This window comes from Apteryx mantelli, chromosome 3 (genome assembly GCF_036417845.1).
Source record: "Apteryx mantelli isolate bAptMan1 chromosome 3, bAptMan1.hap1, whole genome shotgun sequence".
Taxonomy (NCBI): Eukaryota; Metazoa; Chordata; class Aves; order Apterygiformes; family Apterygidae; genus Apteryx; species Apteryx mantelli.
Window position 1 is genome coordinate 50,130,775 of NC_089980.1, and position 26,080 is coordinate 50,156,854.

At 36.7% G+C, this 26,080-nt stretch overlaps 1 protein-coding gene across 5 annotated transcripts in view; it reads right to left on the reverse strand.

Annotated features, from left to right (window-relative positions):
• Positions 1–26,080, reverse strand: part of SDCCAG8 (SHH signaling and ciliogenesis regulator SDCCAG8) — a 115,448-nt gene that overhangs the window by 24,292 nt on the left and 65,076 nt on the right. For all 5 annotated transcript variants that reach the window (XM_067293349.1, XM_067293345.1, XM_067293346.1 and 2 more), the window contains one exon: positions 19,145–19,276. In XM_067293349.1, coding sequence (XP_067149450.1) covers positions 19,145–19,276 — 132 coding nt within the window. The remainder of the gene's footprint in view (positions 1–19,144; positions 19,277–26,080) is intronic.

Consider the following 26,080-nt stretch of genomic DNA (forward strand, 5'->3'; position numbering starts at 1 on the left):
CCCACAAGTTTGCATTTTGTTTGTTTGCATATTCAAAAGCTTGTCATTGAATTGAAAAGAACCTTTATGGGTTAAATAACAGAAAATAGACCAACTGCAAAAATATCTAAGAATATTTAACATTTTTAGTTTTGCAGTACTGAAGTTCCAAATTTACACCAGTGTCACAGCCCTGGAACTACCCTTATGTGGGCTTTTAAACTTTGCCTTTCTTCATCCTACACATGGAGATCATGAAGGTATTCAGCCTCCACAAAGCAGTTTGTAACATACAAAGTGCATGTGAAGAACAAATCTCCCAGATGTATTATTACTTATTCAATAAGAACATATATTTTATATATGTATATTTTAGTATATACATATATTGTGACTTATAACTGACCGTATGTTGCACGTATTCTTATTTCAACAACTTGGTAGTGTTCTGACTTCTGAAATTCTACTTGCAGTCTGATGTCTCCTCCATCAGAGCACTGTTATAATCAAAATTAATAGGCCAAAACAGTCTTCTAAAATTAAACTCTGATCTGAAAGGTACATTTGAACATTTGGGGATCTCTCTTCAGATGCTGACAGGGAGACATGTGAGCGGATGTAGAGAGAATCTGGATATATGGTTCACATATGGGCCTAACAAGAGCAATCTCTTCATACAAAGACACTACTTCTCATGCTAAGTCTACCTTGTCTTCTAATGTCATCTGAAAGGAATGTTGGAATCTGGGACAGTTTTCCGCATCAGAGTCTGTTATTTAACTGCCTGATGTCAGAGTTATTGTCTCTTTTCACAGGACCTCTGTATTTTGCTTCGGGTCTTTTTTCTCCTTTTAAGATGACCGAGTCTGCACCCTCTTGGGAAATTTATCTGCTTATTCTTCTACACACAGTACCCTGAAATTTTTAAGGTACCCCAACTGCAAAAGGTTTTTTTTGCAGTATGTTGCACTAGAACTGTAAGATTATCACCGATTCAACAGTTACGAAAGAAAATTGATATTTGGGATTGCTGAGCACTGAATGTTTTTGAGCATGAGTCCTTCATCTGAGCCCAGATCCAAATACGCCGGTCCCAAGCACAATGCTACACTGGCTGTCATTTAGGGCGTCCTTCTGTACAGCACAGAATCCTATATGTCAGCATAAGATAAAAGGAATGAGTAGGAAGAAGTGGAAAACAAATCTTGGTTGCTAAGTTAGCCCTGCCATGTGGTAAAAGTTTGTGTGAAGCCACATACCATATGATCTAAAGGCTCATTCTGCTCATAAAGCTGCAGTTTAGTTAAGGAAAAGAAAAAGAAAGAGAGAGAAAAGAAAAAAGCATGCAATAGACAGGAAATTCAGTTATCAACAGGCAGAAGATAGGAGTTTTACTATCACATGTTGTGGGAAAAATCTATTGCTTTTCCCTGATTCATATACAACCATACCTGAAGCATAAAAATTTTACTCAGAGTGATCTGGAACGAAAGCGCCAACATTCATTAATGTTTATCACTTATACCACATAACCATTTCACAACTTTGTCTTAGAAGACTTCAGAAAAGATCAGTACAGCATTATTTCTACACAGAACACAGACAGCCTTAACATAACAATGCCAGGAACTGTACCACAGTATTGGAAATGAGGAAACACAAAACTTGAAGAACTGCTATATCTAAAGCAATAACACTGCAACAAAATGCTTGAAAGTCTCTGATAGCTGCCATAACACAAAACATGTAGAGGCTCAGGATATGATTAGACCCCACCTTTTATGGATTTAAATGATTGACAAAACCCAAACGTAGTAGCACCTCTGAAGCGTGCAATCCTAGGCAACAGCATCAACTGAGAAGAAAGCATGGAACCAAAGGATGCTAATACGCAAGGTGCTGCCCAACCCTACCTTAACTTAGCGAAAATGCTCAGGCAAGGAGGCTGAAAGCAAAAGTTGCCTCTTCTCTGAGCTGCCCAACTATTTTGCAGCTAAGTCACTAGAGAGTCAATGGGGCTTCATCTTTGGCAGCTACTTGTGAGTCACAGAGAGTTCACAGACAGGGCTTCATTTAGCTCCCCACACCCGAAAGAAATGAAAAATTCTCTTAATTCAGCGTCCTGATCACAATAACTGGAAGAAATCTGGAGACATCGCACTTGACAGTTACAACCTGTGTACAACCCAGCCCCTTTTGTAGTATATTGTAGGAAGAAAACTAAGACTTAAAATAGACTAACAAAGGGCTTGCTGTACCTAGGTGGGATCTGAACTTTTCTGAGTTGGGAGTCCAGGGCTTTTGAGGGTACTCAACCAGCAATTCAGGCAAAGACTTCCTCAAAGGATAAAAAGGCCTGATTTTTTTTTAAAAAAACAACAGCAACAGCTCTCATTTGTGAGCATAGCGTTTTGGAAAGAAGGGGGAAAACATTACAAATAGCAAGCAAAGCTTTCAGTTTATGTGTCTACTATTTCAGCTTGAAATATCCTGGTGGCCTTCATCATCATTTCCAAAACACCACATTATATAAGGCAATGATGGAGTACGAGGCTTGTCTGCTTCCCATATTCTTAGCTGGCTTAGCTGGAAAAGTGAACACAGGTTATTGTCCCAGGATGAGTGAATAATTTAGCTCAAATGCAGTTTTGAACAAAATTACTTGCACCACTGAAAAAAAGGCCCAGCTAGTCAGACTCCTTGTTATAGAAGAAAACGGTTTGAATTTTTTTCCTAACAAATATAATATCATCCACAAAGTTAAGCCGACCGTGTTTTTGCTATATATGTTAGGTATAAATCTTTACAATAAGATACCAGGCTTTTCTGTGCTAAGACTGAACTGCCCTGCAAAAAGCATCAAGTACCCTACTTATGCTTTACATGTCAAACAGTACTTACATGGGTATATCCTGTGTACTGACCTGGGCGAAATCTCTGCTCAAGAGTAAAATTTATGCCGAAATAGATGCAAGACAAAAATCCCAAAATTGTACACTGATATTTAGGAGAGATTTGTTGCATGTGGAACTGGTTTTGATCTTTAGATCATAAACTCCTGGAGGCACAGATCTTCTTTAATTACATGACTACAAAGCACCATGTGTTTCCATTATGCTATTTAAATAATACATTTAATTTGAATTTACATTTGTTTATGTAAACATTACTGACTGTAATGTTACTCTCCAATCTGATGCAGAAAGTCACTGAAGTATTAGGAAAAAATTCCTCCTCAGTAGGATTGTAAAGGAAAGAACCCCTACATGTATAATTTGAAGACACAAATAGAAATTCAGTTTATAGGAGAGAATAATGTTTAGTGGGACAAAATTTTTAATAAGGTATTTTCACACAAACAACACTAACATCTTGGGTAACGTGGGAAAGATCATTTGTTTACCTTGCTACTTTAACAGTAGTTAAACTTCTTCTGTTAAGTAATTTAACTATCAGGACTCTAATCAATTCCACATTTTTACCAAAATTAATTTTAACTTTGATTTTGCATGAATAGTGCCAATCATTTAAGAGCTTCTGTACTTTAGGTGGGGCTTAACAAATGAAACAGAGTGGTGCTGACTCCAGCTCCAGTTCAGAGAAGAAAAATTCAGAGGGAAGCATTTTAACACAGCAGTATAGGGTAAACTTTTCTTTGTATTAACACCACGTGCAAAATCTGCACTATTGCTGAATGAAAGGCATTTTTTGTTGTTGTTCTACAGATGACCTGCAAGCACTTAAAATTGTGTGCTACAGTGATTAGGTCTTTGGGGGAACCTAGGCAAAAATAAGAAAAAAACATTTATGTGCCATATAGGTGGAATGTATTGTTCAGTTTACGTCATGTTGCTATTAAAAAAAGTACTTTCAAACAATGGAACTTACAGGTTATAAATGCTAATTAGAACTCCTAACCACTAATTTATCAATCTAATTATTGCAAGAAAAAGCACAATTGAAAGTGGGAGAGAAGACAGCTAAGATAGAATTAAAAGTAATAAAAATCTGTAAAGATTTTATTGGCTTTTGTTTTTGACCACACAACTCACAAGGAACCGAGCACACAAGTAAGTGGCATGAAGAACTCTGAGCACATGGAGGTATTTGTTTACTGTGTAACTTCCAAAAATATTTTTTCAGAAGATCTGGAAATATTAAAAACATTATCAGAAAACACATCCTTCCATGTGTAGAGATGGACTATCTAAAATTACCTTGAAACAAGAAAATTTGGAAAAGGTCAAAAGGAAAGAACAGAAAACAGCGCTTTCCTTCAGTCCATCTGCAGAAGGAAAGGGTGGAATATAGGGCCTTCTGTCTGAACTAAGAACACACAGGCAGAAAAAAAAAAATCCTGGACATGAGGAAAAGATGACAGACAAAAATGAATGAGTATCTGAAGTGCTAGATTTGACCTTACTGCATAACAGAAGGAAATCTCCTTATTAGCTCCAGATCACCACGAACAGCCCCAACAGTGGAAGCACACTTGACAATGTGGGTGAAGGAATCACCTGGAATTTACATAAACTTGTAATCACACATAAACTTTGATCACATTATCAACAAATGGACATACTTCTGGCAAGGCACTCTTAATGGCAAAAATAAGGTAATAAATACCTGAAAAGCATGAGATTGACAGATTTCTTAATACATTGCACGTGGGAAAGAAACCTATAGCCACTGTAGCTTGCTTTGCTTATGATCTTGTCTCCTCCATCCCTGATTCTCTTTTGTGTAAACCCTGTAAGAGGGTGAAGCCCTCTGTAAAAATTTTCGTTTTTTTCAGATTTGTGCAGCTTTGGAATTATGTTTGGAAAAAGCTCAGTAGATCTTTTGAATTAGTTATGCATGAGGATACAGTCCTCTCATATGAACTTACAGAGGCTACCTGAATGGTTCTAGCAGAGGTTAACAATTTCCAACAGATAACAGTACAATAGTAAATCACTCCTTTTGGAGAGGAAAAGGCTTATTAAGCTTGCTGAAACACTAAGTTTGTGCATGCACACATTCCCTCAGATGTTCAACATTCTTCTTTTACTGCAAATGATTTGCACAGTTGCATGCAAAACCAGATGACCAAGCTAATATATGCTATTTTTCAAAAGGTGACCTCAGAGCTTTGTAGGACTTTCAAGAATATCACAATATATTTACTATAAAAGCGATTGTTCCAAGATGGTCCTAGTACCTGGATCTACACTACAATGTTTGGGTGACCTAATAATTGTTCACACAAGACTATACAACTGCTCTTTCAATCAGACCTGATGGGAGGCAGAGGGAGAGATGCTCTTACACATGACCCTGCATAATATTCAAACTCCTTTCAGTTTCTTAATCTTGATCTTCCTGCAGCAACTTTCTCCAAGGGGCTGACAAGGTAAAATTGGCTATGTTCCTGTTCAGCTAGCAGGTTTCAGCATAAGCTTTCAGCATAAGCTTTCATGCACTGAAAGTCTTCAGACTGTGGTAGGGCTTTTACAATCTTAAATCTAGGGGATGTTGTTCATCTGAATGTGATCCACAAAGAGGCTACCAGGTGTACTGTTATGGTAGAGTCCTGGAAGAATCAGGCTTCCTTTAAAGAATGGTGGAGCCTGTTTTCATTTAAGTTGAAATATGAGAACACTAGTTCTGGTGCAGGAGCTGTGTAACCAGCTCCTGGATTAGTTACAGGAGGACTAAATACTGACATTCAGTCTCCCAGTTTAAGTCATCCTTATCTGTATTCATATTACTGAACAAAACTATAAATAATATTTCACAATCTTTGAATATATTTCAATGCAGTGTCTAATATTCCTGTAAACATAAAGGAGTAATGCAGTCTTAGATCTTACCACAGAGTACTGATTTTATATATATTTGCAAGAAATCCATTGTGTAAGCTTTTCACGTAGCAGTACCTTTTTCAATAATATTATGAAAGGCTTTGTTTCTTTTGATACAGCTTGAAAACCTGAAGTACTGAAGAAGCTAATGATCTAACATCCTTTTTCTTCCCCTTCTCTACCCAGTAGAAAACACTGAAAACAGTATTTCACTATTAGTCAATTACACAAAGTGTTCTTTTCAAAAGGAACTTTTTGCTTGTAACATTTAGATAAATTTTATACTGGCATCATTTCATTGTTCACCAACATTACCTTACTTACCTTTTTCTTTTAATTTCAAGGAGAACATCTTCTAGATTAGGTCAAATATGGCTTTGTTCATCTTTATCTTCCCTAACATAATATAGAATTTGGATGCACAAGCCTACAGTTTAAGTATCAGCTTTGGGAAATATGGGGAAATCTCTCAAAAACACATCAGGGTTAACAAAGGAAAAACTTCTAAGATTCTCCTACAAAAGATTCATAAGCCTGCACCAACCATATAGATACAGTGCTGATGAAATCTAGTGTTCTCTGAGATGGGCAGGTAGTACACAACAACATAGTGAAAGGAAAATATACCCAACATATAGCTGTCCAAACTCTTCTCTTTCTACCTCTTCCTGAGGTGCCACACGATTTTTAACACTTAGGCAAAATAGACAACTGTCTTTAATGGTTTTGTCTGAAAGATTCTCAAATGTTATATATTGGAGAGTACTCAAATTATTCAAATCACAAAGGTGAATTACAGAGTGGACCCTACTAGGATCTGGATATTGTGTTCCAGAAAGTCTGGGTATTTCAAACACAAGCCTTTGATCACTAACTACCCACTCCAATTAAGAATAACAGACTCAATGAAAAAGACTGTATCAATCTTTAATATATATTTTTCCATGCCAACTAAAACTGCAAACACTGAAGATGAACCCTGAAGATGAGCCTGGTCCACCTTCCTCACAGTGATCATTATGGTGTCCTTCCATTTTCAGAGACAAAAAGACACATACAGAAATCTTGGTTTTAACTACCACGCTGTATTATCCTATACAATTATATACTGCTTATAAAAGGAGCAAAGAACTACAGCTTGGCAGATATCTCACAGGGCACTATCACAAATAATAACTACCTGCTACAATTAACCTTTTTGGCATGCAGTTTGCACTTCTTTATGCTATGCTCTAATTCAGTGGATTCTACTTTTCTTATTAGCTCTGAAACCAATTGCTCTGAACCCAGCAATGTCAAGAGGTCAACAATTACATTGCTCAGAATATACACTGAAAGTAAGAGTGACCCTATAATATATCTTCATTTTTCCCCTTTGATCATCCTTTTATTTGACTGTATTTCAGTAAATTATCCATGTAGTTTTTATTTTGACAGCTCTCTTTACAGCAGTAAAACAAAATGTGTGCATTGCAAATGGCAAAGATTCAAATTTCAGCTATGTTTATCCAAAATAGCACTGAACTGCTTCTGTACTTATGCTATACTGCCTACAGCCTTACGGAAGGGGAGACAGATGGGATGAATTTAGCAGGGAAACAGCTGTGGCTTGAAGAAGAGACAAGCAAAAGTTTTGCTATCAGGCTTCATTATGTATCAAGGTACCAGTAAAATGTGTATCCGTAAGGCAGCCAAAAAAGTGTTTTTCATTTGACTAGTGATAATTACCTTTTCTCAACAGCTGACAATGTTCTAAGCAGCATTAAATAGGTACAATAATTAAGCAATAAGATAAGACAGGCAGTGCCTTGCTGGGGATTATTGCTCGCCTCGGGTGTGTTGCGAGGCACAAGGCTGAAGGGTGAGTGACTTCAGCCACCCAAGAAATGCAATAATCCCCCAGAAATGCACTGCCTGCAGTGTCTTATTGCTACTAAAAATGGAAATTTAAAAAGGACAGAACGTTAGACACATTTCCTGTGGATTTTATTGACATGGGTTAACATTACGGAGAGCCAATGAAGAGGTTCCATTTGTGCCCAGCCTTTGAAAGCCACTTCCCCTGGATATATGCCTCAGTTCAGCTTGTCTGTGCATTTTATTCATAAAACTGATTCGGGAAGCACAAGTATTTGCATCATCTAATACATGTGCGATATGGCGCAGCAGATTACAAGAGCTGTCATGACGGTAAAAGTCACACTGCTTTTAGGGTCACACATTTCCAAACATTTATTGTGTACAACTGTTCGTGCTTGGTGTTAATTTACAGGTGAGCTTTTTTAGTTCTGAAACTACTGGAGGGGGAGGGGGGGGAAAGCAGCCATTTGACTGATCCAACCAGGAGATAAAAACAAAGAACCAAAAAAAGAAAGCTGGTTTTGACTATGTGTAATTCTCATAGCTAAAACTAAGGCTAAATCCCTGCTAGTGTGGGGACCTGTAGCACTCAGAAGACTTACACCACTTTACAAAAGGAGAGGGAAGACTACTGTAATTTCAGCCATGCCACCAGGACAGCCTTTTGAAACTGGAGGCCTGGAACTGCTTGGCAACCTTAACTTGAAGCAAATCAGAATTCTGAAGATCCTTCAGGATCAAGTCCTAAATAATGAGATGTCACATTTGGGGCAAGAGTGTATTTACATATGTGTAACTAAGGGTGAAATCTGACTCTCCAAGGTTAATCAAGACATGTTTGGAAAAAAAGAAAAAAAAAAAAAAGCTCATTTCCCCTTTCTTTCCCTTCACATATGAATTTACTATTCAGAAAGAACAAGTTAAACACAGAATAATCTTATTACCCTTTTCCATCCCTTTCATACTTCCCATTATCACTGCTTCATTTCAGAACCAAACTGAGAAGCTCTAAGCACATGTAGCACTGCCTTGAGGACACTGGAAATGTAGATGCTAAGTAGCTCTTACCATACCGTCCTTATAGCCATTTTTATAATCTCTCTTTCAGTACAACTTCTGTGATTAGCAGTTGAAGGATAACACATTTATGCTAGCATCTCTAAAGACTACCACAATGTCTGTTACTATTAGGCTACCACTGGTTTGCACTATTGCAAGGCACAATCAACTCTTACAACATTTATATTTAAATTTTTAGGATGGCACTTTTTTTTTTTAGAGTGCCCTCAAAAATGGATAATGAATATGACTAGAACTGTAGAAAAGAATATGACTTAAACAGGGAAGACAAAAAATAAGCAAAAGAAGATTCTATCAGTGTTTTAGTGAACACAGTGCAAAAATAAGTGTTCAGTCTTATAATCCAAAACCAACAGCATTTCCAATTAAATTGAAGGAAATTAAATTGAATAGAAAACAAAAATCAACATTAAGGTTAGGGATTTTTTTGTTTGTTTTTAAATATAGCATTAGTTATGGAATTTATTGGCGCAAGACACATCAAGGCTAAATACTCAAAGACTCAAAAGCAGGTTAGACTTTAATATGGAAAATGAGAGCATCCACAGTTATATTAACTTCCATAGGAGCAGGGCTGAACCCTGGAGATGCAATCAAAATACTGAAGTTATCAGGAGAAAGCTACCTTCCAATAGCCTTGCAAAAATCTACTCACTTATTATACTAAGAACATAAATCGTCATTATTTTTGGTCTCCTTCTCTTAGACAATAATCTTGGAAGTAGGCAGGTGCACAGATTTTGTTATGGAGCTGGTAAATTTTCATGACACACTTGCAAGGCTGTTTAAATGTTATTCATCTGTCTTCATTTTAAGTTCTCCATTATATGAAAAAGGAGGATTTTAAATAGCCTTAGTTTAACAGTCTCAGAGCGCTATACACAGATCAGAATCAGAAGCAAACCTGCTCCTGCTTAAAGCAGTTTGCCAAATAGGTTAATAGTCAGATTTTACTAGTATTGTGAGTTCACTTAAGACCCAATAGAAAGATCCCGATTATTGTTAAATACCCCAATTAGATATTTGCTGCTGAACTACTGCATAGTGTTAGTCTCAGAATGGGTATTTGTAAACATTATTTTATGTTCTCAAATATCACAGGGATATCACAGAAATACAGTGCAGAAAATTAAGCTTAAACAATGCAGATGCAAAACAATATGGAAGAAAGAAAATAAGGTGACTATATTAGTCAAAGATTTCAACAACTTAATTTTTAGACGGTCTAAAGCATCATGACTTGCTAAAGATTGTTAAACAGTATGTACTTCTAGGAGGAACATGGGTAGGACAGTCCTCCAGAGCTCTGGGTAAAAACCTTTATTCTGTAGCTCTGGACACATTTTAGTGGATTCCTGAAATGAATTATGACATGTTTTTAATGCTATTCCTTACCATCAAACAATTTTGTTTCCGTGAACCTGCCAGTAAAGGAGTACTTTGATCCAGCTTGCTCACCTCTTATTTCACCTCTTTGGGGAAGGGGGTCACAGGGGTGGGGAAGAGCAGTCCATGACTACCACCTGGTTGTTTTAGGGCAAAGTGAAAGCAAAGTGGTTCAAGGCGATACAGTGGTTAAGGGGTAATTGGTCGATTAACACTGAAGGATCATGCATCACCACCTGAAGCGACTTCCAACCAAAATTAAAACAGTTGCAAGTTTGTGCAAATGAAGGAGAATTAAATGGGGTTTGACTGGAAAGTCACAAGTGAACTTCTGTCCTATGATGCAAGTCTTTTCCAGCACCAATGTGATGATATACATGGGAGCAAACATTTCTAGATCTTGCTATATCAAAGAAGAGTCTGGACTGGGCTGCCAAAGCCATCACCTTTATCCACCTCCATTTTAGAGAAAAGAATTAAGAAGTCTTCATTAATGCTAAATGAATGCTTAACCTTGTAAACCAATAACTGTACTGTCAAAAAAAGAGTAACAACAGTCTAGAACCTTACGTTATGCTGTTCTATGTCCCAAACACATTTCAGGGCTTTTTACGTTCCCTGTAGACAAGAGCATGAGCTTACTATTAGTGAGCTGAAGGCTTTACTCCCAGAAGTTGATGGTAATGAATAAGAACTATCCTAGTGTCTGCTTTGGAAAAGGCAAAGTACATCAAAGCAGCAGAGTAGAAGATACTGTCAGGAGTGGAAAATTACCAGACTCTGAGCAGAAGAGGTGCTACTCAGAGTGTTGACAGCTGTTCAACAGAGAAGCAGCAAGCCCGGCTATTTTTCTACCTCGCTCTTCCTTGAGACATGGACTATCTTTCGGTTTATGCTATCCCTTTCCCAGATATTATTCTCCAGTTTCTAAAACACAGAAATTGTGCTGACCAGCTGTCTTGATGTGCAAAGTGAACACAGACACTGTCCTTTTCTCCTTTATACCTCCTTCCTCACATTGACTACACGGCAATCTAAACAGATGCATTGTTAACTAATCCTTAGAAGAAGGTAATTCAGACAACTATTGGCCCATTAATCTAACTTCAAATGCAATAAAGGCCTACAACAGTTCTGAAGGAAAAGAATATATAAGGAAATGAAGGTAAATGAAAAACGTGAGAAACTGAAACATAAATTAAGCCGAACAGATTCTGTCACATCAGTTCTAAATTCTTTGATAGCTGATTTTTTGATAAAGAAAATGCAATAAATCTTACCAATGTTGGCTTCAACAAAATATTTAATATCATGCCACAGCAGCAAATGTTAACTAAGTTAAGAAAAAGAAGATGGTGATTAATAAAGGAACTGTCAGTTTGATAAGTAACTAAAATAAAGAGTACAACTGGTAGGAACAACTGAAGGTGAGGAAGAATTATAAATGGATTTCTTCTAGTTGAATTTAACCAGATTTTTGAGTATTTTGAATAATGACTCAGCACAAAAAGTGGGAGCGTGCTGATAAATTAAAGAGATGTCATCAGTTTAGAGAAGGACTGGGCTATTGCACAAAAAGAACTAGATGACTCAGAAGAGTGGAATAGCAGAAATGGGATGAAATTCGATAGTACAAAGTCTTAAACTAGGGACTTAGTGCATTCTGAATTCATAGCGAAAGCCTCTGCTAGCAATTTAAAATTACTTGGGAGGAAGAGGTCCGGGATGCACTTCTCTGATGCAGAAGGATTATCAACAGCCAGTATTATGCAGCTGTCAAAAAAGGCAAATGTGATCATAGGATCCCTCAGTCAGGAATTTCCAGCAAATATATTAATTCCACCATATAAGACACCGAAATATCCTCATCCAAAACACTGCAGACAGTTCTGCAAAACTGGGGAACCTGGAGAGCTTGTTGCAGTAAGAAGAACAAAAAAGGAAGGCTTCACTTACGGATCAGAAGAAAGACTGGAGGGATATAACCATTGTCTATAAATATAGTGTAGATTAAAAAATAAACAAACAAAAAACATATAAGCAACAAAGAACTACTTACACCAATTTTAGCTCAAGGACAAATAGGTGCAAGTTACCAGAAATAAATTGAGGCTGAAAATAAGAAAGACCTAAACTAGTAGACCAGCAGTGCTGGAAACAGCTTTCCAAATTGGAGTAGTGAGGCCTAATGACCTTCACAATGGAGATCAATATATTCCCAAAGGAAAAAAATATTTATATATAGTGATAGCTGCAGTAGAATACAGTACACAGTGACCTGGAACACATCTTACCAAGCATTATTAAGTTCTCTAAACGTGTACCTGAAAATTGTGAGCAGTATTTCTCTCTGTATGTCATCTGCCTCTCAAGAAGGGTAACAACTGACTTGCACATTATTTCGCAGCGTTTTCTGGAGACCCTGTATTTCACTCTCTGTATATATTTTCAGGTTTTGTAACAACTAAGATAATGTTCTGCTTTCTATATCTGCTGTTCAAGTAGTTGGGGAACAAATCTTTAAAAACAGTATTTGAGGGGCTTATATAATCTTATACAAATGAAACTGCTTAAATGAAAATGCTAATATAGATTACATGCATATAAAAGCATAAATAATATATGCATATATACACACACACACACACACACACACACACACTATATACACACACATTTGAAGAGAGAGAGGAAAGAAGGATTAAATAGACATATATATAGGAAATAAACAAATACTGAGCTAGAGAGGAAGAGGGAGGGAGAGATTTTAAGCATCCAGTTTCTATTCCAGACCATGTGTACTGTGTGCAAACAGCCAAACACATTAAACAAAAGCCAAATACATTTTTAGATTCTGACAGGATTTGTTACATTGTGTGTGTGTGTGTGTGTGTGTGTGTATATATATATATATGTATGTATGTATGTATGTATGTATACACACACACACACACACACACACAAAATTCTTTGATTATTTCCTAATAGTATGTCTCTGGAGTATATGTTCCTCAGCCTACAATGTGAATCTATCAAAAGGCAATAAAAATTAAGTAATAGTGATAACCCCAAATTCTGGGCAGAACTGAGAGTTTTATCTGGCTGCACTGCAATGCAGGACACAGTGACCAGAGAGCTTTTTACACACAAACTCCGTGAACAAAAGGCCACACAAACAGCTCAGTCGCCAGTTCTTAGAGCAGTCCTGTTACAGTGAAACCACACCAAAGATATGGGGGCATGAATAATGACGCTCAGGAAAGATATTACAGACAATATGCATGCTTATCTCTAGTTTCAATATAAAAATGAATGCACCCTAAACTAAAAAGCCATAATTTAATGGCTTCTTTATTCTATAATTACCTTTCAAAACAAATGATTGGTCTAGTCAGGAGATGGTAACAATTACTTCATTGTTACCTAAAAATAATACTAATCCATCAATGCAATAAAAATAAGGAAGACAATATATTCAACATATGACAGAGAAATGGATGGGACAGGGAGAAGGGCTTTTTCAGCAATGGTCAAAATTGAGTTTTTCTACCCATCATTATTTCTGGAAGAGACACAAAAAATGCACAAGAGCTTTAGGCAGAAAATGTAAAATTTTTAATGCAACATAATTGCTTCAATTATCAAGAACTAATTTGGAATTTTTAATCAATTGATTTGCCAAAGAAATCCAAAACTTGTAATGAGGAGTGTAATAGTGACAGCAGATCAGCTATCTGAAATTAATACAATTCTTTCACACATACGTGTTCACTCATACACTATCTTTTAGTAACAACAAAAATTTTTTAATGGTGGAAAAAAAACCCTTTAAAGTCAGTGTCAAACTGAATGTCATGTATTTTGCCCAACTCCTTGAGTGGTCCATTTAAGAATCCATTTTAGCTACTCTTCCAGATAAGATTATCCATGAGAATCATACATTTCCCCATAGGTAGAAAACAAATATAATTTGTCACATGTTGTGCTACACAGACATTTCTGCACAGTTGCTGCACTTCACTAGAATGTCTGAAGGGGAAGACACCCCAGGTAGTTGGCTGCAGACACATCTCAGCAACATGGCACATAGCACAATTTGACACATATAGTCTTTATAAATCCAATGTCGATGAAGTCAAACAAATTTCCTTCTTATTTATAGTAACAGGCAAGAGCAGATCTCTGCCGTCTTGTTACACAGATGGTTATAACATTTTTGTAGTTAACTTACAACCACTGATGCCTGAGGAATAGACACACATCTGCCCCAAACTGCCAGTCCTGTAGGCTCTTCTTTTTAACTTTAGCTACCAAAAATATAGTTGAAATACATGTCAAACCCCCCCCCCAAAGACTACCACAACAAAAAGCCCCATACAAATTTGCCTAAAATGTATTGTTATTGTTAATGTTATACAGATTGAACAGTGATCATACACACATTAGAGTGAAAAATATCAACGCTGATCACCAAAACAGAAGTTTCAGAGAGCACTCATAGCCCCAGATTCCACGTACCGAACAGTCTTTGGAAAACAGTAACTAGAAGCTTCTAAATTCATGTTTTACTAAAAGCATTTTAAACACACCACACACTTCATAAAAACTATTGTCCATACACTCTTTCTTTCTTGCTGCCTGGTATAAAGGAAAGGCATGGATGGCTCATCTTATTAAAAAAAAAAAAAAAGAAAAAAAAGAAAAGGAAAGTTACTGGGATTTTCTTCTGCTACATAGAGACATCACTCCATATTTGCTGTATTTCCACACATCATCTAGGTCTTTAAAAGGAAAAATATATACAGAGAAGAGCTAGCATATAAAATGAAATGCTTCACATTTTAGATGCTGGCTTTTCCACAGAAGAAAATATCTAAATAGATGAAGTACAATCAAATGCTTGCTCTAGGGGAAGAATAGATGCAGAAAAGTAAAGCTGTAATTGAGCTTTGTACATCCCAAGAGTTGTTAATCAACTTCACTGAAAGCTTAAATAGCCTGATAAAATCCTGACCCACGGCAGCTTGACCAAATATTAGTTACTAATGAATGTGTTCCATCAATAACGCATCTAGGAATATCCCTGTCTTTTGCTTCTTACTCCCAAAATTGGAAGAGAATAGAGCTTGCGAGAAAGTGGATCTGCATTTATAGAACTGGCCTAACTAGAGAGGGGATAATGTGTACACTATGCCTTAGAATTTGGTTTGGAAACATAAAAATTGGAGAGAATGAACCAACATTTTAAGTAGCATTATTTAATTTGATTTGAATTTTACTTCTCCTGGAATCTATTTTTGTGGAGTGGGACACAGCAAGGGAATAGAAGGGTGGCTTAACCTTTTTTTTTGCTACATATTTTATTTACTCTTTGCTATTTTTCTATCTCAGTAGTTATAAAAAAAAAAAAAGTGTACTTTCTGCTACCTTCTAATTTCTACTATGAACACAAATCTACAGACTGGGAATTTGCAGAATTTAGCCATAAAATTTGCTTTAGAGTTAAAATTGATACCTCTGCGCTCTCTGCCACATAACAGACAACATTTCATTCCTCCAAGACTCAGATCTGTGAAGTCACTGTGCTGACCAGCTCATTTCCAGTGGCACAGCAGTGACTCTCTGCCACATGTTACCTAATACCTTTGAGATAATAACTTAGCCACACAAATTGCTGTCTAAAATTAAAAGCACATAGCTAAAAAAATTAAAAAAATAAAATCAAAACAAGAACAAATGTGATATACATTTGAAAGCAAAGAGCTACAGGCTTGCTAGATCAATAACAATAAATGAACACCCCTTTTAAGCTCCACTGCAGTATTAACACGTCTCCATAGTCACAGGAACTGCAAATTTTTAAACTCATGTTCATGGACATCTACTTCTTTCAATGCCATATTTCACTGAGCAAAACACAGTGAAAGGGATGGATATGCGTATTACATTGAAAACACTGATTAAAAACCATCTTTGATTATTGTAATTTAAAGTAATCTTTTTTTAAAAACTTGGTATATCATTTCAGACAATATTCATATGCAGTACATATTCAGAGAGAAAGATAGGAATGGCAAAGTTATCTTGTGCATTTTTAGGAATGCAGGTATCACAACTGCCAAAACATTGCTATTCTAAAGAAATCGTGATTGATCAGTTAGTTAGATCTTGCTCCTTCTACAAAATAGTTACATCAGGGCCTGTTATATTCTCATAGCAGAACACAAGCAGTGACAGAGATTTCTTCTTAAATACAAATACCACATTTTTTATTATATAAATGCAAACGTTAGGCCCCAAATTAATTCAAAATAATTTTGATAAAAGAATTTTTCTAACAGGAGCTAGAAGAACAGCAGATAGAAAATTAGACAGGAAACTACTGCACATGATCAGGGAGCAAAAAAGATGAGGGCTATTTGTTGTAGTTGTTATACTTGCTGTTTTTCTTCACTTAGAACTGAATAGTTCATAGCCAATTTATAGCATTTGGGGACTGATGCTGAAAAATCTATTTAGGTTTTCATATGGAAAAAAAATCAAATTACATTGAATTTTTACAGCAGCTTTTTATAGCAGCTTTGCCACTAATTACCTGGATTTTAAATAAATACAGTGCAGATTCATCACAAAAAAGATGTTAAAAGAGTCCCCCCCTTAAAATGCTGGTAAAGTATATTGGCCATGGTTCAAACACCTAGTAATCTCTGCCATATTTACATATTCTACAATATTTAACATGAGAAGCACTATCACTGTCCTGTTTTCTCTCCTTGCTGTCATCAAAACATCAGCAGAAGGTAAGGCACTGCCTGCAGCACAACCACGCTGCTTTCAAACCACTTTTCTGTTCTGGATTAATGCTTTCAATCTTTTCTAGTGTATAGTCACTGCTGGTGCAGCAGAGCATAGGTTCAATAGGTCTATTCCATTTTGACACAGAGGAAAGGTTGTCCTAAAAACTAACAAATCATTCTTAAATTCAACTAGATGCTAATAATTCTATAGGAACAACAAGGAAAAAAAAATATTTTCCCCCAAAAGCAACACTGCGACTGGTCTTGCTGTGCCAGTGCAGATTGCAGTGGGAACACCTACTTTGTAAGCAGAAAGGTGCCTCTGCATCTGTTTGTAGAAGTTTTAATAGCCTGCGTATGTTGGAGGCCAGCAGTCCAGCTAACCAAGCCTACCCGTGAAAAGTAACGGTCTTGAGTCTGAAGCCGAAGAATTAATGAGTCACACTGCTCACCCGTTAATCGCAAACTCAGATCTATTTTTCCTGAAATGGAGAGAATATACACTAAAATACTGTGTACTTCTATGGGTACTTCAGGATCTAGATGATTTGAACTTTCTATTTCTCTGTTCAAAACTAAAACAAGGCTTTAAAACTTTGAAGTAGATACAAATGCCTTTTAATGCCAAAACTTGTATATAATTGAAATATTTAATGAGTATACACTAATAGTCTATAATATATCTATCCCTCCTTTTCTTATACCAGACATCTACATAAACATTCTACAGGCTGCAATCCACTTTGACAATTAAAACACAGAATCTTATTAGAATTTCCACCTTTAGGTTAGAGAACGTGTATGTTATGTGAGCTTCTTTGTGAAAACTGCTGAACACAGTGGATGAATCAGTGCTTGTCCCCCAAAACGTTAACAATCTACATAAATAAAGAAACCAAAAGGGAGGTGAGGCCAATGACAAGAGTACGTGGTTACACAGACCAGGGCCACAAACGTAGCATTTGGAATTTCTTTGTTCTCTGAGCTATAAAAGACGATGGCAATCTTAGGTTGCAGAAGAACAGGATGAGGTACAGACAGAAACAGGACAAGGAAGAGGAAAGGAGGACGACTGGAAGACTGAGGAGAGGCATGGAGAGCTTCCAAGAAACAAGCTGATATGGACAGACAGAGAATAAAGGGTTAGAGGAAAAAAGTTAATAAAAGAGAATGAACATACAAGACTGGATGCTTCAGTACATGCAAGCTCTGTTCATATAAGGTGGTCTGTGGAAGAAAACAGCAAGCAGAATTTTGCCCAGTCAGGACTGGCCAGCCCAAATAAAGTTAAACTGCCTTTGTGCCTTTCATTACTGATGAGAGGTAGCCTGGAGGATTGGGTTTGCAGAGCTGCCTCTGATATCCCCCTGCTTTCTCCTCTCCTGCTTTTCCAGCCATGACTAAACTCTCTTCAGCGCCTGTGATTCTCAGCTGCACAGAAATACAGACTGGAAAACAGAGTGAGAGAGCACAAATAACTTCTTGGTACCAAGATTCCTCCAGATAAAGAAAAGTTTCCACAGTGATCTCTAAGGCCATCTAATACAAATTACACAGCACAAGGCATTAGCTGTCTGGACACTTTGACCAGAAGAGTCAAGTGGTATCAGTGGAAATGCTCCATACTAGTTTCACTGCAGCTGCTCCCAGTTGGTCCTAAGGAAGCCATTGCTTCTGTCAAAGGCTAGTTGTGCCCAGAAGCTGTTAATAGTACTCTGAATACTAAGATTTAATAAGATTTTTCTGTTTATTCAAGTTATACATTACTGAGAAAGTTAAGATGGAAATACTGAAAAATATATCTATTATGTGACAACACAGAATCCACATCTGTAGCCTACATTCACATTATTGAATATCCTCCTCTCTCCTCCCCCCCCCTTTTTTTTTTTGAGTATGGTAAGACAATTCATCCAAGTTAAAGCAGAGAACAGCATAAGCAGCCCACACACATATGTACTAGGTTTAAATTTTTTGGAAAACTATATTGTACAAGCTTTCCTTTTATTTATCAAAAATGGCACAAGCAAAAGATGTTATAAAAAAAACTCCAAAGAATGGCTGCAGGGTAGGGAGGCAGTCATTTTCATGAAAGAAAGAATATTACTTTCAAACAACCCAGTGTCATTTTTCTGTTTACACACCACAACAGGTACAGTAGATCATACCATATACTGACAGATTAACAGGACCTCCTACCTCGACTTCATCCTCTCATGCATTCTCCCATGCTGGATACATTGTTGCTCCAATTCATCATTCCTTTTCTGCATCTTCTCCAATCTGCCATGAAGATACTCTTTTTCCTGACTAAGCTGGTTGACTTCAGATCTACAGAAGTAAAACAGTGATGATGGATGTTGTCAGATTTCATCCTGCAGTGTGCCATCAATATGTGGCTTCAGCATTTATAAAATTTCAAACATGTATATATAATGCATAAACAGGCTATTACTAGAACTCACAGAAACAAAACACTGTTTCAAATAATTCTAAGAAGAAAGAACACAATGCTGAAGGGTATCTGGTAAATACACCAATGGCAATTACTCAGTCATAGGTCAGCTAACTTCAGACTAATTTAAGAAGCATGCCATTTGATATCATGTGCTGATGTTAAGTAAGATCACTAAATGTAAATTCATACTTGTTAAGCAACAATTTGGCCAGCATTGTGAAAACATATTTCAAGCTCTTTATTTGTAAAAGCTAACATATAACTTAAAAAATGGCTACTAAAATCTTGTTCAAACCTTACCGTACTGTACAGCCTGAACTATCAATGGTGCTATAGTTTTAGAAACTTTGATAATATAATAGGCCCAAAATACCATAAGAGATACAACACTTTAGGAGGAAAATGAATAAAAGCTTAAGAAACAAGGGACGAACCATGCAGGCATACTAATCTCTGCACAGCCTTTAAGAAAATTAGTCACTTTAGCAATTCTTACTCTTCACGGGTGAGCAGATCCATGAATGACCTAGGACTGCTACTTGCTACATCTCTAACCGTCAGCCCATGAAAAAATAGACATGAGCTGTTTCTTAATATCAGGAAAAGATCTCAGATAAAATTGTGATAAAATATACATTATGCACTTGTACAGTTTAACTCTTCAGAAAAGGTTAATGAGAACATGTCAGAATCTGCTATACCATCAGAAAGTAAGGATCAGAAGCAAGCAAATTTGTTTTATGGCATCTGCCACTCCAGATCTTGAGGTTAAAAAGCTCCAGAGATATCTTTAAATCATACACTTAAATATGCTGCAGCTACAGAAGAAAGATACTTTACCTTCTAGACTGTTACAGAATGCAACAACAACTGACATTTAAAAAAATAAAACAAAGTACAGGGGGGCTGGAATACTCTTCCTTCAAAAATATGCTGTTACACTGACAAGTCAAGTCTGGAAATGACAACATAATCTTTTCATATTTAAATAAGGAACAATACATGATATCATCTGTGAATCTAAAAGAACAAGAGCAATTTTGAAAAACTGTATGTATTGAATTTAACCTTGTGGTTACAGGTCTACCAAGGAGCATCACTGAAAAATACATCAGAATCATGTCCATCAAACTCATACGCAAAAGAGCATCCTGGACAGTTACATAAAAGTGAGAAGGAAGTTACAGGAAGGCAACAGAAGTCAAATTGTTACAGCAATCATTTAGCAGAAATTCTAGCAAGTGTGAAATGTCAGCACTAGAAAAGTGTCGTCATTTGGACCAACCATTATCACACAGTATGAACGTGGTCTTTACTTGATACCGATATTGTCAGAAAGACAAGTGAAGCAAGGCTTCCTCACAAAGCAGCTCAACAGAGATCTCATGCAACAGATCCCAACCAAGGGATAACAGGGATTAAACTCATCTGCCATCTTGTGTTCCTTTCTTGCCAGTAAAAGGCAACAACAGTATGTGCCCTGTGGGAATACTGCAAATTACCGTGCTTGTAGGGTTTCCCAACTGTGGGAGCCTGCTTCTTTTTCTTCATTTATATGTGACCGACTGATTCATAGAAGCAGCAGAAGCAATTTTCAAGACAGTAAAAATCTGAAAGTTTTAAGGGACTTGTTCACTCATCTCCAGCATCTCTAAGGTGCTGGAATTCTTTCTGGAAGGATCAAGGCATTCAAATCTAACGTACCCCAAAATAATATACTACTGAAAATTATCCTTAAAGAAAAAGAAAATGCTCAATTAATTGAAAACATCAGTAGCATGATTTCTAATACCCAAAATACAGACCTAAATGCCTAATACTTTGAATCATTTTACTTGGGCTGTTCTCTTCTCCTAAAACACCTTTTCTGTAGTAACAGTTGAAGCACTCGGCACCAAAAAAAAAAAAAACAACAGTTAAAAGAGTATCTACACAACAGCCCTTACAAGTCTAGTATCTCAGAGTTTGATCACCCAGATTCAAGTATTTCATTCCACCGAAATTCTGAAGGACAATACATATGAAGGGCAGAATGCGTACCAAAATCAACGTTAAAAAGTTCAGGCAAGGAAACAGCCAATGACAAAGGTACATGTGTTGGCATTAAAAAGAGAATACTGGTCTCAGTACAAGGCTGCAGACCAAGAGTTTTCATTATCATCTGACATAAACTTCTTAGGTAGCTTTGAATAGCCCACTTATCTGGCTCAGTTTCCTAAGACTGACATAAGACAATTAATTCTATGTGATTTTTACATGACTTCAAAATTGTTAGTAATAAAAATACAGAAATATATAGAATTGCAATAAGCCTGAACAACCGTACTGAACATGACAACACGTATAGACTATGAGTAGCAATTCCACCCAGCCAGGTTCAGCGTAACTGCTTCTGAATCACTCTGCTCACAAGCCATCATACACCATGGATAGGGGAGAAAGGGGCAGTGCCAAAATTCTGAGATAGCCCACCCACAACTCCAGGGCGTGATATAAGCTAGGAAAGCCTGTAAGTTGGGTGCTATGTCTGATGGATGCAGAGCATAAAGGACACAGCACAGACATGCTGATGGCGCTCCACCGCAGCTACTCTGGGTCCAACAGACCAAGTTAGTGATGGGTTTAAACTGTTTCAGTGAGAAGACACTGAAGCGTGCAGACATTTGGAGCATCACCATCTGAGCTGAACTCTGCATGGAGCTGCACTTCTGCAGACTTAGGCTGGCCCCAGAGGTCACACAGTCATGGTACCCTATCAGTGTGTGAGCTAATAAGACCCCTATGAAATCAATATTATTTTAAAACTGCATGGAGCATAGCTACAACTTCACATTAATTTGAAAATACAAAATGGAAGCTTGCTTGTAAGTAGATGTGTAATAGTGCTGCAGCTTTGCCAAATCTCACTTAATTGTTCAAAGTAATTGATGATATGGAGGCGGGGGGGGGAGGGAAGAGGGGAAGGCAACAACAAAATAATCCTCTATACTTCTGGATTCATTTAACTACCAAAAAGTCTCAACTTCTGTTTAAAAACAAAGTTAAGTTTTTATCCCCCATCCTGGCTAAAAAAGTCTTGGAAAAAATTCAAGTTCATCCAAAAAATTCAAAACTTGGAGGCAAAGAACCAGCAAAGATTAAATACTCATAATTTAAACCAATCTCAGGATATTTTTAGGATGAGCTGATTTTTGAACACTAAGATGGCAATGCTGCCTTTACTCTGAACAATCTTTTGCACTGCAGCACTTGGAGTCTCAGCACAGAGGCTGGCTTTTTTAAGCAGTGTCTTTTCCTACTCTTAAAACCATTTACTTGTATAGCAATTACATATACGCTCCAAAATATTTTTGCTGACACAGTGAGTATCAGGATAATAATTTTTCAGAAAAACTGTATATAATCTTTATGACTGATCCTGGATACAGATTGTGTTTCACATCTTTGTATTGCTACCTTCAACAAACATTTTACTCCTGGTATTGAGTGCAATGACTGCAGTCAACCAAACATGCAGAAAAATAGTTCAGCCGGGTGTGTGTTCCTTACTTCAATTAAACTCACACAGTTGGATGCCTACCATTGCCAAAACAGTAATATAATTTATACATTATAGTCCAAACAGTAAAACTACACTAAAAGTCATTTAACAATATTTATAACACCATAAAATACAGTGTTAAAATATATGAACTGCAATATGTACCAAAATTATAAAATTTGTTTCTCATCATCAGTGATTAAAACCAGGATCATTGCTCTAGCTTCAATACTCACAACCCTGGTGACAGATTAGAATTCAAATCTTAATGATCAATTTACAATTAACAAGATAGAAGTGAAACAAATTAAACCAACCATTATATATAATGAGACCCAATGGACTCCCATTGTTCCCCTTAATTACAAAACGCAAATCACAAATACACAGTGGGCAGTGTTAAGCATTAATCCACAACCCAGAAACTCAGATAGTGACAATCAGAGAAAAAAAATGAACAAAATAACAGAGAAGAAATCAACAAAGGACTATATTTTTAAACATGCCTATGCATACAAAAACCTGCACAGACACTATCTGCTTTCTGTACAGCTTGAGGGGTTTATAATTTGTTGACATTGTCTTTCTGAAGCTTTTCTAATCCTGAACAGGGGCTAACTCACAATAATGGTGCCAGTTTATATATAAACAAGAAAACTTCAGTTTAGATTTCTCCGAAAGCCTGTGTGAAATATAAAAACATACATGCAGTTTGGAAATGTCCCACTTACATTGTGCAAATAACTACTTATCACAGATAAATTTGAAATGTATCTTATTAAAAATGGTCCTTTGAATTCCTATGAAGAAACAAAAATTTTAAATAAACTTACTATTGCATCTCTTATTAAAAACACTTGAGTGTTTTACCTATTAAACAATGGGGCTGATATTATGCAATTATTTCTTAACCCCATGGAACTAAGGCACAAAAATCCCAGAAGTACAGCAAGAAAATACACAACTAGATTCAAAATTCATATCCAGAAGCAACATTTTTGTCCTAATCCTCTCTTGTGCCCTGGGATAAAAGTCTGTTAGTGCGGAGGTCAGGATCTCTACAGTAGCTGCAGTTCATGGCAAGGCCACTATACCAAAAATAGGGCAAAAATCTTTTCCGTGCGAATAGTGCATATTGAATAATCTATGCTGCTTCATGATCTGCTTTTACTGACATACACATGAAGTAAAGTTATAAGATCTTCCAAAGATGACATTTCTCAAAGCAGAGAGCTCTAGGATTCTACCCCAGAACTGTAGTTCTCCACCACCATCCAGTGACAGTGAGCCAGGAAGACTGCCTTTAGGAAACATGTTACTGAAGGATATACCACAGCTATTCATTTAAAACTTAGCTGAAGTTATTTTTTGCATCTGATCTTCTGGCCACATCACCTTTTGAAGCCATCTATTGGCTTGCCATTTTCCACCACCGCCAGTTCCTTTCTGTTCTCATTTTCATACGTTCTCTCAGTTCTGCCCCTACCTGTTTGTCCACTCTTGTATCTGCCTGCAGCAGCTCCCACTCCAGTGAAGGCAATCTCAAGCTATATTAGGGCCACCACTTAAAGCTGTTACCAAATGTTTTTCCATACTGTTCCCTCTGCAAAAGATACCATTTTGCAGGGATCGAAGAGGGCTCCTTTTCCCCTTTTCAGGTTCTTGACACAGGGAGCTAATGCTGGTAGGTGGAGAAACACTTGGCAATCTCTGGTATTTATTTTCAGAGAATAATGTGTTTTCACAGTATGTTTCCTGTCTTTCCTCCATCCTTTTACAGTTACTAGTCTGTGATGGTGAGCTCTAGCAACAAAGTCTGCATGCGTTTTTATTGCTGGAATAATATGATTTGAATATTACTGTAAATCTATTTAATTTTATATGACTTTAGCAGAGAAGCTCTGCTTTTTCAGGAGAAAATCCCATTTGCTTATCTCTGGAGTATCCACCACAACATTTGCAAGGAAAGAGTGCTTACATTTCCTCAAGTTTCTAATTCCTTCCCCAAACACTCTGCATGGGATTCAGCTCACAACTTCAACCATGTAACAGCTAGTCAACACTTTATATTCAGTGGAAAGTAGGCTGGGCAGTGGAAGGAGTACATGTGGGAAGCATCATATATGCCTGCCATCTACTTATTCCCTTATGATCATTCTTGGAAACCGGATACTGGGGTAAAAGAACCCTCTCCCTGACCGAGGATGGCCCCCCTTATGTTACCTCAACAGAGTGACTAAATCCACCCACCAGAAGAAGAATCATAACTTGAAGACCAATTCTGTCTTTGCCGAGTGTTTTAGACAGCTTCTGTGAAGTAAGATGAATCCTACCCCTAACTACCAAATTCACTTTGCATGAAATTTGCATAAGTTGCAGAATGCCAGCTCACCACATAACTCCTGTTTCCTACCCTAAATATGAACCTTGAAGAAAGTTTCAACAGAGATGAAATATAAAAAAAAATAGAAAATTGAACGAAAAAATGAAAAAATGTAAAATCGAACTATTTATTAATACAGTGTGAGGGCTGCAACTACAAAATTCTCAGTTATTTAAAACATGATAGTCCTGTCCTATAGGAGGTAACTTTGAAATAGATACCTTAATACTCTTGTATTTATTTTAACCATTTATTGCTTCCAGTTTTTGTTCTACTCCAGAATTTTTTTAATTGCTTTGCATTTAGAACTGCTATTGATTTTAATGAGAGCACCACAAAACAAGTGGTGGCAGAATCAGAGCTTTAATGACAAGCAATTTTGACAAGAATTTTTTCCAGAGATAATTATTCAGTATGTAGCATTGTGACTTTAAGTAAATAATTTAACCAACAGACTACAGTTTGGAGAATGTGAAATATTTAGCATTTTTCATATAATTTCAGATGAACTGAAATTGTAGCTCTTTTGTTAACTATTTTCTACTTTTCATATTAAGAATATGAACATCAGGAAGAATATAATAGTATGTCATTTTTATACTGGAATAGTAAAAGTAATTTGAATTAATGGCCAGAAACACCATCTAAAAAGAGGAAAATTAGAATTTCCCTGGATAAAAATCCATACCTGTTTCTTAAATGGTATATGCTACATTCACATTGAGAAGCTGTATAATAGCTAGGACAAGATGA